The 15,026-nt window shown below is 37.6% G+C and overlaps 1 gene segment (V, D, J or C); it reads right to left on the bottom strand.

Annotated features, from left to right (window-relative positions):
- Positions 1-8,286: 8,286 nt before the first annotated feature.
- LOC109456754 (immunoglobulin kappa variable 3-15) lies at positions 8,287-8,945 on the bottom strand. The segment is given in 2 exon segments: positions 8,287-8,606; positions 8,799-8,945. Coding segments are annotated over 2 exon segments (354 nt in total).
- Positions 8,946-15,026: the final 6,081 nt, after the last annotated feature.

Here is a 15,026-nt window from a genome sequence, read left to right as displayed (position 1 = left end):
TCCTTTTGGGTTGAATTCTTAAAACCTTTGGTATGGTAAATTAACACTATTGGCAGTCAGACATGCAATGGGGTGTAAAAGTAAATAACTGGGAAAAAATATGGGTGTCATGATTTGTAAGGAAGTGCGCAGTGACAGAGTATCTGTCATTGCTATCCTGTCATTTCTAGCTTAATGATCTGTCCTTCCGAGTGCTACGACACACCACTTGCAGCTAGGCCAGCCACGGTCAAGGATTTCTCTCCTCCACATCTGAAACGTGTCAGCCACCTTTCCTCTCTTCATTTCTTTCCCATGCCCACGCTACATGTTCCCTAAGCCCCTTGGGTTACTACATGTGCCTCGCTTCCTTCTTAACCCAAGCTATTCTCTTCAGAAGCCGAAGGCTTCCCTGGACTAAGTGCTTACTTATAACTCTGACACTACTGTGTTCCCTAAACCCACATATTCCTCCATCACCAAAGCTTTTGTAGTTTCTAAGAGAACATAGTTCTCAGTGGCTGGGTGCAGGGCCTTGGGCACAAGCAGGGAGATTGGAAAACCACTCAGGAAGGTGAGGGTGGGAGACTTGCACAGGGTATTAGAGCCCACATGGTATGGAAATGGCATCCATGTGTGATAGAGGGGGAACCCAGCATGGAGCTAGAGTGGGGTGAGGACTGGTGTCCCTACATGGCAGTGGTGGCACTAATGGACCAGTACATGTGTTAAGGCCAGAACAAGAAGAGGACATTCACCTAGGCAGAGGCACTCAGTGTAGATCTCAGAGCCCAAGCATGGAGGGGAGGGCACCCATGCAGGAGTGTGAAGTTGGCAGTGGCCTGACAAGTGTTTCAGAGCCAGAACAGAGTATGTGGGTGGATGTATGGGGGTAGTTATATGCCAGGGGATTGTAGTTGGCTGTAACAGCAGGAGATTGTTTTCCTTCAGGATGTTGATGATCATATAAGTCCAAATATTGAGGTTAATTAGAGATGAAATTTTCATGTTGGAGACAGTTGTTACAGATAAGGAAAAGGAAATTCCTAGGATAAACTGGTTTGGGACTGAAATTGGAAATATCGGGTTATATATAGATTAGATATGAAAGTGTGTGTTGATATATAAATAGAGGATGGATAGATAGATAAACAGATTTTCCCCAGACTAGTACCAATGACACCCATGTCCCAAAATCCGCTCACAGTGCCCAGATCTTGATTTGTTAATATTATATTCCACTAAAAGAAAGCAGTACTTCTTGGAGAAATGCCTCATTCCTGGTCTAGAATAGAGAAAGTAAAAAATTACTCTGGACAATTTGGGCTAGAAATTAAGACTTGCTCAACAATGATGAGGTGAAAAGAAGCAATTTGGAATGGGACTAACATTTGCCAAATCTGAGGAATTTTGAGAAGCAAAATCAATTAAGAAGGTAAATTACCAAGAGAAATATGCACCCATGATTTTTATGCTGATGCTTTGGTGAGGAATAGGATTTCATAAAGTATGAAGGGATTTTCCAAAAAAAATCTTATTAATTTCAAAGGACAAAAGAGCAGCTGTGCAGCAGAGAAGTTGGTAGACACCACCTTGATCCCGGAATTGAAGTGGTGGCATCATTAGTAATGGGACGAATTGGAATATTGGACCACCTCATAGGATGCAGTGAGAAGAGCAGACAATCACGTTCAGATATCCTGCCAAAGATCTGAATCTGATCATGAGGGAAAATCAAACAAATCCAAATTGAGGGACATCCTACAAGATAACTGGTATTCATCTTCAAATGTGATAAGGTCATAAGTTCAAGGAAAGAATGATGAACTGTTTCAGGCTGAAGGAGACTAAAGGGATATAGACAAGTGAAGGTAACACGTGAGTCTGGACTGGATCCTTTTGTTATCAAAGATAGTGGTGGAAACTTTGTCAAAGCTTGAAATGGGCCTGAGGACTAGACGATTTAATGTATTAATGCTGATTTCCTTATTTTATGTTTGTACTGGATTATGTAAAAGAATGTCTTTTTTTGGAGGGAATACATAGTAAAGTCTTTGAGGGTAGGGCTATCAGGTCATCAGCTTACTCTCAAATGATTAAGGAGTAGGAGGGAAAGTGCTATGTGTTCTGCCTACAACATTTCTGTGAAGTTGTTTAGAAATTTTATGAAAGTATCAAAAGCAGTTCTTGAGAGCCTGTTGAAGGTATTAAAAAGTCTGCCCGTCAGACTGGATCCTGAATTCTTCGTTTCCCCTAATATTTGTACATATCTCTCCAAATTAATGTTTCCAAATTTCTCCCATCCTTCTGCCTTGGACTCACTAAGAACTGAAACTACCCTTTTCTGAAGCCCTACAATGGAAGTTGGATAATTTCAACATAAACTTCAGAGAATTCACCACAGCAGATGGTATATGGGTAACTTTTGTTCCTACTGTTGTGGTGTCACTAAGCAAGTTTATCAGAACACAGAATGCCATCAGCAAAGATTTAAAATGCAAAAGATGCTTGGAGCTCATCATCAAGCCAGAGGGTAAGGGGGGTGGGGGGGGGGGAGGTGAGGGTAAGGGGGATCGAATATATGGTGATGGAAGAACTGACTCTGGGTGATGAACACACAATGGGATTTATAGATGATGTAATACAGAATTGTACACCTGAAATCTATGTAATTTTACTAACAATTGTCACCCCAATAAATTTAATTAAAAAAAAAAAAAAAAAAGAAACTTTGATGGGCTGTCCCCCATACTCAGAAACTGGGTTTTTGCTCCCACCATTAATTTTTTATTTAATTTTCATGGAGTTCCCCAATTAAATGCCTAACTACTTGAAGCATCCAGTAAATATCCTCTACAACCAAGTCCCAACAAATAATTGAGCTGGTTCTTAATGAACAAAGGAAAAACCAGATGAGAAATGGACCTTCGTATTATCTAAAGGAAAGAATAATATCTCTTCTTTCATTGCAAAAGAGGGGTAAGTGACAAAGACTCTCTGCTGGACTAGGCCTGAACTGGGACTTGCCTCTTTGTCTGTGGAGAATCCAGTTTGAACAAGAATCCTGCCAAGTCAATTTAGTGAAATCCCTCATTCTTGGTATATGACCACTCTAGACATCCTGTCACCCTGTCCTGACTTCAGCAAGAATTTTGTTAGTCGGTCTAACAAAAATCCTCTTTAGCTTTGATGTTTTCTCTTGGTAATTTTCCATCTACTGAGCCCACTGTGTCCCTTGCATATTAATCACCACTTGTTATTTATATATCAGAGTTAAGTCAAATCTCCACCCTCTGCTGCAAGACCCCATTGCAGTGGTGCCTACACTGCTCATGATGCCCTTATCTTTTTTGAATAAATATTGATTTATCATTTTTTTTTTTTAAATTCCAGAGTGGAAAGTTTAAGGGAAAGCTTGATGTAGTCTCTTATTTTTATCACTAAAATCCAGTTTCTTTCTTCCTCTTCACTCTGCCTGTCATGTGCTAGTTCCATATTAAGGGAAATTTTGGAATTATATGTTCCTTATCCAATAGGTGTCTATTCCTCACATTCCATAAGGCATTTGATTCTCTGCATGTGGTCAAGCTTAAGTAATTACCCTCCTTTGCCAGATCATTGCTGTCAAGGAGATGGCCTCACTGAAGGCTTATCTGGTATTTGGCCTTTCGTCCCTGGATTTGGGTTGGAAACAGCATTCTCAAAAACAAATCATCTATCACACAGTAATTGAAAGCTTTGAAATAGCAAAATAGATGCTTTGGAGGAGAGAACATAAATGTCCACTCTTTCATCTGTAAGCAATGCTCTGAGTTAAGCATTAGAAAAGCAAAAGATAAGTGAGAGCTTCAAGGAAGAGTACTGTAAATATGAGAGATATAGGCCATTTCATTATTTTAGCTCAGAAAAAAGTGTATTTTTCCACAAAAATCAGAGAAAGGTAAAGTGGAACATGTTATCTTCACTAAAAATGAATATTAAACATACTACAAGGTGCTCTGTTAAAACTAGGTCCCGTTTATTTTTATATATAGCATCAGTGCATTGATTCTTGTTACTGACCTTTGTGGAGAGTGGTTTCATGCTGCAGGAACATGGTGAATTGAAAAACCAGTGCCCATGATCAAAAGATGTTTTGGGTACATGACAATTAATGAGACTACAATTTTCCAAGAAACAAAACACAAGTGTTAAACTGCACCAGCTTGTTCTCTACCTGTTCATGCTGAGGGTTGAGGATACTCTAAATGGATCTGGACACATGTTGCCCCACTAGTCCTCAGGAAAGGCATTGCTCCAGAGGAAGGATCTCAGAGGGAGCGGGGTGGACTGGCAGCAGACACGTTATTTGCTTATTATCTGTCCTTCCTATTAAAATTAAAACTCTATGAGGTCAGAGTTTCTGTTTGACTTGTTTAAAATGCTCTATGCCTAGCAGAGTTCATGATGCTATGATTTCAGTAATTCTATAAATATATATTTTTTCATTCTGAGTAGAAACATTGAAGATGTGCTCTTGCAGAGCCTGGGTGCTGAAGCTATTTTACCTCTTACCCCCAGGATGTTACAGACATCTTAGGTCTCTTAGTGAAGGAGGAAACGAGAACTTCAGGTGTAAGTTGATGGCCTAAAAGATCAGTAACAAAGGTGATTCCTAAGTGTGTGGTAACAGATTTTCCTATCAAGTGTCTGGTTTGGATGTATTGGGGTGACTTTGTGTTGTCCAAGAACTTCAAATTGCATTTAAAATGCAGAACAGAGTCTAAGACAGACATATGAATATGTGCACTATATTCTCATTCTTGCCAGTGACATAAATATATCCTACATACTGACATCATATTAATATTATTTCAATTAGGTTCTGAAATTACATGCTTAATGATGGAATGATGTGCAAGGTTCAAGGGAAGACTGAATATATTAGCCTGTTCTATGTCTCTTGCACAAAAAATTCATTCTATGAAGCCTCTGTAATAACCTACCATGAGCACTTCTCTACATTTTTCAAGATTTTTGGCATCATTTGAAGCTGTGCTGCCCATACTGATAGATTTATATTATGGAGCCAGTCGTGGCTTCAACTGCATCTTGTGGGGAATTTGTGTGGTTTACACTCTGCTGGATCCACTCTCCCTGCCCTGTGTCTGATTAACCTCAATTTTCCCATTTTATCCCTTTCCTGTATCCTTCTGACTTCACTCTCACTCTTTCACCTTGGGTTCATTACTCATTCCCTTATTTGTAAGCACCTCTCCATCAGATCTTAATCTGCTACTGTCACTCATCTGCTTCCAAGCCAGACTGTTCTTGTCAGCATTTCCAGGTCTGCACTCTTGTCTTATGGTTTTGTTTCAGAACTGGCTTCTTTTCTCTATTTCAATCCTCTTGGTTATGTCTATTTTCTCATATACATTCTCATATTCCACATTCTTGTTATAGGTTTTTTTTGTCTATAAGTATATCCTGTGGTGCTCTTTATCTCTGCCAGCAGCCGTCCCTATTAACTGTGGACATGCAATATCTCCATGACTCTGATCCATCAATTATAGGTCACCTGCAGACTTGAAATTTAAATTTAATGGGCAGTATTCCTCGTTTATCTTGTCCAACCTCTCTTTCCTATTTGGACCCTTACAATCATAACAATTCATTTTTTTGTTGTTGTTTTTTTTAAGATTTTATTGGGGAAGGGAAACAGGACTTTATTAGGGAACAGTGTGTACTTCCAGGACTTTTTTCCAAGTCAAGTTGTTGTCCTTTCAATCTTAGTTGTGGATGGTGCCGCTCAGCTTCAAGTTGTTGTCCTTTCAGTCTTAGTTGTGGAGGGTGCAGCTCAGCTCCAGGTCCAGTTGCCATTACTAGTTTCAGGGGGCGTAGCCCACCATCCCTTGTGGGAGTCGAACTGGCAACCTTATAGTTGAGAGGACGCACTCCAACCAACTGAGCCATCTGGGAGCTCAGCGGCAGCTCAGCTCAAGGTGCCGTGTTCAATCTTAGTTGCAGGGGGCGGAGCCCACCTGTCCCTTGTGGGAGTTGAGGAATTGAACTGGCAACCTTGTTGTTGAGAGCCCACTGGCCCATGTGGGAATCGAACCGGCAGCCTTAGGAGTTAGGAGCACGGATCTCTAACCGTCTGAGCCACAGGGCCGGCCCCTATCATTACAATTCTTGTACATTTACTTTGCGTACTATGTCCACACATCCACTTATGTGCACTCTTCTAAGTCATTGACAGTGTTAAAATATTTAGTAGGAAATATTGCACACAAAATTAAGAATTACCATATGATCCAGGAATCCCTCTTCTGGTTATCTATCCCAAAAATCTGAAAACATTTACCCATAAAAATATATGTACCCCTATCTTCATTGCAGCATTATTCACAGTGGCCAAAACATGGAAACAACCAAGAGTCCTTCGATAGATGATTGGATAAAGAAGATGCTCTACATATATATATAATGAAATATTACTCAGCATTAAGAAAAGTTGAAATACTGCTATTTGTGACTACATGGGTGGGTCTTGAGATTATCATGCAAAGCAAAATAAGATAGACAGAAAAAGTTGAGAACCACATAACTTCATTCAGACATACGTGGGATATAAAACTGAAAGCAACAAATGAACAGGACACAGACATAGTTTAATGGTTACCAGAGGGTAAAAAGAGTGGTAAAAAATGGAAAAGGGGGCCAATATATGGTGATGGAAGGAGAACTGACAAGAGATGTGCAGTTGAAACCTATACTATTTTACTAACCAATGTCACCCCCATAAATCTAATTTTAAAAATTATCTTGCCTTTTGTCTCAAAAGAGTTGAATAGACTCTTCCCTATTGCAATCATCTCTCTCCTTTATTGCAATTGACTTAAATAAAGTTTATTCTCGGCCTCTTTAACTGGTCTAGTGCAACTTTTCTTTTACATAACATGCCTTTGAACATTGTAAGTTAGAAAAATAGAATCATGAATAAGAATCTCTTTTGTTTATAATTCTTGCACATTATTATACTTGTGAAATTCTCACATATTCTTGGATGTACCAACAGTTTTGTTTACCTTCACCCATACATAGCTTTTTATTTCATCCAACTGACTCATTTTATTCATTCTGATGTTGATTGACACTTAGACTGTTCCCAAATAATCACAAACAATGCTGTGAGCAGTATTGTGCATTTGTTTCATTGTACATCTGTACATGCTTCTTACTGAAAGGGCTGCATTACAGGGTGTGTGTATGCTCAGTGTCAGTTCTCAAACTTGTACTTCTTTATAGTTCTGAAGACAATGTATGCACATTGTTTCACACTACTGGTATTATTAATCTCTTTAGTTTTTTTAAACCATCCTATTAAATATTTAGTGGTGCTTTTTTGTAATTTTCATTTAAAATTCTCTGCTGATTATTGATGTTTCTTCACCTTTTATATACTCATACCTTGTCATTTGTATGTATAATTGATAATGAACCATTTCTTTAAAAAGAGGCCTTTCCCACAGTACTCTAGTGTCATCTTTGTCGTTAAAAGCATCAATATATGCATTGGTCTGTCTCTGAATACTCTCTTCTATTATCTTTGACAGTTTGGCTGAACTCATCCCAGAACCACAGACTTGACGTCCACCGTGTAAGTCCTCAGTCTAGTGTTTCTTCAGGTTTGCTCTGGTTTTTCTAGTCCTTGACATTGTCATGTGAAATTTATAATCAGCTTATAGGTGTCCGTTAAAAATAGTTGGGATTTTGATTTTGTTTATATTGTGAAGGACTGACATCTTTATGATACTGAGACTTTCAATCCTTGAATATAATATGGCCTTCCATTTATGTAGAGTTTTTTGTTTTGTTTTGTTTTGTTTTGTTTTCTCTGAATAATGTTCTAGAGCTTTCAGTGTATTTTGTTAGTTTTTCCTAAACATTTGATGTTTTTGAGGCACTGGTAAAGGATGTGTTTTATAATTTTATTTTTTCAGCATTATTTCAGTTATACAGAAATCAAATTGACTTTTGTATGTTGACTTTGAATCCAGTGATTACCTATTTCTCTTATTTATAATATTTCTCCGTAAGTTATTTTGAGTTTTCTCTGCATACAGTCTTTTCATCCATGAATTATGACAGTTTTGAGTCTTCCTTCCCAATCCTTGTCCGTTGTTGTTGATATTGTTGCCTTATTGAACTGGCCAGGACCTTTCCAAACAGAACAACGATGTTAAAACTGAGCAGCCAACACAACAGCTGCTTATAGAGGAAGCAGCTGGTATAATGAAATAAACATTGAAGGTTTTATGAAGGTTTTTGTTTCATGTTGAATCACTGTGGATACCCACTGTTATATTGCTGACAATAGTAAATTGCAAAATCTTCGGGCTCCAGGCTGCTGATGGTGAGAGTGAAGTCTGTCCCAGACCCACTGCCACTGAATCTGGCTGGGACGCCGCTGGCCCTTGTGGTTGCACCATAGATGAGGAGCTTGGGAGCCTGCCCAGGTTTCTGCTGGTACCAGGCTAAGTAGCTACTAACAGTCTGACTGGCCCTGCAGGTGAGCGTGGCTCTTTCACCCAGTGACAAAGACAGCGAGGCTGGAGACTGGGTCATCACGATTTCTCCGGTGGTATCTGAGATGGGAAACAAAACACAAAAGTCACCTGTGTAACATAGATCACACCCATTGTCTTCCCAGCAGAGCCAGATTGTTGCTCTACATTGAGCTTTCATTATTATACTTGCTGAGCAAACGTGTCAAGTCACAGGACCCCACATGGACAAAGTTTCCACTGAAATACAGAGCCAGCCCATGTTCCTCTCACCTGGGAGCCAGAGTAACAGGAGGCAGAGAAGCTGAGCTGGGGCTTCCATGGTTCCCTCTGTGTCCTAACGGAGGCAGATCTTCCCCAGATATGGGGACTGATATGGGCCCTGGTCAGCAGGGTGGGCTGGGAGGAACATGCAAAGCAGCGGGGGAGGGGCGAGCTGGGCTTCCAGCTGCTGAGACCATTTGCCTCCTCTTTTCTACGCTTGAGCAAGCCATCCCCAGGTGGTCATGTCAGAAAAGCCTGTTAGCTCAGCCTGAGGGATGATTTTTTTTCTCCAGTCATAGAATTTACTTCTGTATCCTCTCATCTCATTATTGACCTAGATTCAGACAGATGGTACTTGGACAAAACAGATGCTGTGATTCTTGTTTCTCTCTTTATCCTTAATGTGCCTACACCTCTCCCTTGGTGCATCATTGGATCAGACTGGATTAAAGAGCTGATCAGAAATTTTTCTTCCTGACATACCTTTCCTACTTAGTGATCTTAGTAGTATCTGTAAAATCATTTGAAAAAAAGTCAACAGCTACTTATGACAAAAACCCTCAGCAAGCCAGGAATAATGAGAAAATGTCTTATTCTGATAAAGTTCTATCAATCCTACAGCAAACATTATACTCAGTGATAAACTATGGAACATTTTATTCCACATAGTGCAAAAAAGACTAAAATTCCCATTCTCACCTCTTTTACCAAAATTATGCTACAGGTGAAACTAAGGGTCCCATGACTTTGATTAAAGTTAATTTTAAATCCTAACTATAGAAATCATCTCTCTCTCTCTCTTTATCTCTCTCTCTCTGTCTCTCTTTCTGTCTCTCTCTGTCTCTGTCTCTCTCTATCTCTCTCTCTCTCTCTTTCTCAGAAACCTAGCCTTTCCCCCAGAGAATCAGCAACCTTCGAGGCAGCAGAAGACAGTAGCCTAGGTGTGACTAATGGTGACATAGTCCAAACCTGTGCCAGACTAAAGAGAACCCCTTGACCTAAATTACGTTTCAGTTCCTAAGCCCTAAGGTGGAACAACCACTGGCTACTTTCCCACGAAACCAGAGAGAAGGATGCCAGAAAAGACCTCAGAGCCGTCCTCAAGACCTGAAAAATGATTTATTAACCTTACCTCATCCCTGACCAATCAGCTTCCAGCACAACCCCAAACCCCTAACTCACAGTGTCTTGTGATTTTGCCCTGTACAATCTGTAACCTACATACCATCAGGGAGTTGGGTACTTAGAAGCATAAGCTCCCTGCCTTTGAAGTGGCCAATTCAATATTAAACTATTTTTTCCTTTCTATACTACAAACTCCTGCTTGTGCACATCTTTGGGCTAGTGTACACAGGCAGGAAGACTCAAGAAAAAACATTGCGGTTCCGGTCACAGGTCCTAGCCAATACAATAAGGTCAAGGAAAGATGAAAGGAATGGCTATCATCAACAAGACAAATTATAACAAGTGCTGAAGAAGCTGTGGAGAAAAAGGAACCCTCATACACTGTTGGTGGGAATGCAGATTGGTGCAGCCGCTATGGAAGGCAGTGTGGAGGTTCCTCAAAAAATTATGAATAGAATTACCATATGACCCAGCAATCCCTCTCCTGGGTATCTACCCAAAAAATCTGAAAACATTTATCCATAAAGACATATGTGCTCCAATGTTCATTGCAGCTCTATTTATGGTGGCCAAGACAAGGAAACAACAAAGTATCCTCCGGTAAATGAATGGATAAAGAAGTTGTAGTATATATACACAATGGAATACTATTCTGCCATAAGAAAAGATGACATAGTACCATTTGCGACAAAATGGATGGATCTTGAGATTACAATGCTAAGCGAAATAAGTCAGACAGAAAAAGTAGAGAACAATATGATTTCACTGATGTGTGGTATATAAAACTGAAAACAACAAAAGAGCAAGACAAACAAATAAAGAAACAAAAACTCATAGACATAGATAATAGTTTAGTGGTTACCAGAGGGTAAGGGGGAGGAGGGTTGTAGAAAAGGGCAAATGGGGTCAGATATATGGTGATGGAAAAAGAACTGACTCTGGGTGGTGAACACACAATGCGATATATAGATGATGTATTACAGAATTGTACACCTGAAATCTATGTAACTTTACTAATAATTGTCATCCCAATAAACTTTAACTAAAAAAATAAAATAATAAATAAGATGAAAGGTATGAAATACAGAAAGGAAGAAACAAACTACCTTTAAAATTGTATACAAAAAAAATTCTTAATATACAACGAAACCACTAGAAATAATGACTTAACAAGCAAAGTCTCTGCATCCAATATCAATACATAAATCTGTATTGTGGATAAAAGGAGACTTTCGTAAATAGAGTTTTCCCGTGTTCCTAGGGTAGGAAACTCAATATTTTTAGGATTTAAGTTTTCCCAAATTTGACAGATTGTCTCAATAAAATTCAATTAAAATACCCTAAGAATATTCTGAAATTGAAAGGGTGATTCCAGAATTTGCGTGGAAATCCAAAGGACCTAGAATAGCCAACTATATATTAAAGAAGAAAATATAATACCAGATTTCCAGACCCATTATAAAGCTACAGTGATTAAGGTTGTTTGTACATTGTAGGTACAAAGACAGACAAAAAGTAAATGCAAAAGAACAAACTGTCAAGAAAAAGACCCACACACACACAATCACTTGATTTCTAATAGAGGCACTAGAGTAGACTATAGTTTTTTGGTTAGTGTTGCTGGTTTTTTTCTTTTGCTGTTGTTCTTTTTGTTAAATGTATTGAGGTGACATTGGTTAGTAAAATTATATAGGTTTCAACTGTACAATTCTATAATACATAATCTATATATTGCATTGTGCAATAAATGGTAAGGAGCTATGATTCGGAATGAAAATAAAATGAGAAATCAAAATAAAATCTTCACCCACCTAACACCAGGCAAAACTATGAATTATATGTAGACCATCGTCTATGAGTGACAGGTAAAATAATGATGCTGCTAGAAGGAAGCATAGAAGAATATCTTTAGGTCCTAAAGTTAGGCAAAATTTTACTGAACAGAACACACACATGAACACACAAAACAAACAATAGAAAAAAGATACATTAAACTACTTTACAACAAAAATTTTATATTGTATGTGTCAACAAAAAACATCTAGCCTAAGAGAAAGCTTATAAGAGTTTATTTGAACTAAACTGATGACAATTGCCGAGAAGCAAAATCTCAACAGATTGAGAAAATTCTCCGTGAAATGGTGTTTTGCAGCTTATTTTATACAAAGAATCGAAGGAGAAAGGTTACATGAAAACCATTGGTGATAGATTAAGTGGGTGGGATAAAGCAAAGCTGGGCAATCTCTGGGGTTGGATAAAAATAAGTTGGAGAGACAGGTACTTCTTTTACATAGGTGGGTGCAGGATAGTAAACAATTCACTTTTTATAGCACATGGAGATGGTAATCAGGAGAAAAGCATATGAGGAATTTTGCAGTTTCCAGTTCTGGTGGGGGGGTGGGGGAAAGGATTGCTGACATTCCAAAGATGTTAACTTAGGTGCAAAAAGACAACAGCCAGGCCCACTTAAAGGCATCGATTAACTTTATGAAGGAAGCTAAAGATGTGACTTCCCACCATGGCCCATTTAGTTATGAATTTTTGTGTTCACGCAATCCTATGTGGTTATTTTCAGTCTCTGAGCTTGTCAGGTTTAATATGTGGTCCTTTTTCCATATATATATATATATATATATATATATATATATATATATATATATACATATATATACATATATGGAGAGAGAGAGAGAGAGAGAGAGAGATCAAAAGTTACTCAACACCATTGGTCATCAGGGAAATATAAGTTTTAAGTATGGCATCACTTTAGATTTATCAATATAAATTTTTTTAAAACTCTGACAATACCAAGTATTGGAAAGGATTTACAGCTACTGGAACTTTTATTATATGGTCGGTGTAGTATACATATGTTCACCATTTCAAACTGTTTGGCAGTATTTATCAAAGCCAAGTCTATACCAACACTATGACTCAGCATTTCCATTCCTAGAAATAACCCAAGAGAAGTGAGTGCATAAGTCCACAAAAGACATGTACAAGAATGTTTACAAGAATTGTTCCAAAAAAAATCTTTATTAATAAAAGCTGAAAAATATTCTTTAATTAAATAATACATAAATTAATTGTGGTATATTCGTATAAAGGATCATTATTCTGTAGTATAAAAGAAATAAATTGTTGTCAGAGCAACATAGTTGAAGCTCAAAAATATGTTGATCAAAAGAAGCAAAATGCCAAAGAGTACATTCTGTATGACTGCATCATTGTGAAATACAAGAACAGGAAAAATTGATCAATATTGATGGAAAACAGAACAATGGAGGCTTCTGGTGGTAATGGAAGAAAGATGGAATTGACAGAAAAGGAGTATAAAGAGACTTTGGGATGCTGGGACAATATATGTCTTGATTTGGATAGTGATTACAGAGGAGTATGTTCATGTTTATTTTCACCAGCTGTGTACTTTATACACACTTAATGTGTTTAGATACAGTAATACTTTGACAAAATAAATGAATTAAATAATGAGCAGGAATTATAGAGTCAAAGTATAAGATTATATTTCCAGCTTCCCAAGCACTGGTAGTTAAGGTCTGAGCAGCTCTGATTTCTCATCTCTAGAAAAATCATTGTGGGATTAATTGCACTAGGTTATTAAGTCTCAATATTCAATGTGTAGTAAGTCTTCAAGACTTCAGTAAATTGCGATTGGCACTGTTGGTGTTTCTGCTGCTGCTGTTGTTATGATTTCATTGAATATGATTTCTTTTTTATCTAGTTCCTTGCCTTTAATAAATGCATCTTCTAGAGAAGAGATTCAAAGACCATGCTGAGGATGAATTCCTTTGTAGTATTCTCCTAGAAATTTAAGTTTTGGAATTAATTGAGGTGTAGGGGTTTTGTGTTGCCAAGAAAGAAAGCTTTTATTAGAACTAATATGAATTTAATAAAATCACAGGATGGAAAATCAATACACATAAATCTGCTGCTTTTCTCTAACTAGTAACTAATTACCAGAAGAATAATATCAGAATACAATCCTAGTTATAACTGCATCAAAAAGAATAAAATACCCAGAAATAAATTTAGCCAAGAAGAGGAAAGACTTATGTAGTGCAGTTGACACCAAAAACAATGGCAACAAAACCAAAAATAAACATGTGGGACTACATCAAACTAAGAAGCTTTTGTACAGCAAAGTAAACCACCAACAAAATGAAAAGGCAACATACTGAATTCTGGGAGAAGTATTTGAAAATCATATATCTGATAAGAGGTTAATATCCAAAATCTATGAGGAACTCATACAACTCAACAGCAAAAAGATCAAACTATCTGATTAAAAAATGAGCAGAGTGAAAAAAAATGAGCAAAGGATCTGAAAAATATATTTTTCAAAGAAGACATACAAATGGCTGACATATATATGAAAGATGCTCAATATCGCTAATTACTAGGGAAATACAAATCAAAACCACAATGAGATATCATTTCACAACTGTTAGAATGGCTATTATCAAAAAGACAAGAAATAACAAGTGATGGTCAGGATATGGAGAAAAGGGAATCTTTGAGCATTGTTGGTGGAAATGTAAATTGTTGCAGCCACTATGGGAAAAAAATAAATATTTCTTTAAAAATTAAAAATAGAACTACCATGTGATCCAGCAATTTCACTTCTGGGTACTTATCCAAAGAAAATTAAAACACTAACTTGAAAAGATATCTGCACTCCTGCTTTCAATGCAGCATTATTTACAATAGCTAAGATATGGAAACAACCTAACTGTCCACTGACAGATGAATTGATTTTTAAAAGTGATTGATACACACACACACATACACACACACATTAGAATATTATTCATCCAGTAAAAGAAATCACATCTTGCTTTTTGCAAAAACATAGACGTACCTTAAGGGCATTATGCTACGTGAAATAAGTCAGACAGAGAAAGGAAAATATGGCATGATTTCACTTATGTGTGGAATTTAAAACAAACAAACAAAAAAAAAACAAGCTAATAGAAACAGAATAGATTGGGGTTGGAGAGTAGGAGGAATGGGTGAAGTGAGTTAAAAGGTACAAACTTCCAGGTATAAAATAAGTCATTGGGGTGTAATGTATGAGGTGTGATTTAAAAATAT

The sequence above is a fragment of the Rhinolophus sinicus genome, linkage group LG05 (assembly GCF_036562045.2).
Source record: "Rhinolophus sinicus isolate RSC01 linkage group LG05, ASM3656204v1, whole genome shotgun sequence".
Classification (NCBI taxonomy): Eukaryota; Metazoa; Chordata; class Mammalia; order Chiroptera; family Rhinolophidae; genus Rhinolophus; species Rhinolophus sinicus.
The sequence above is the reverse complement of the archived record's forward strand: the minus strand, read 5'-3'. Positions and strand labels throughout refer to the sequence as shown.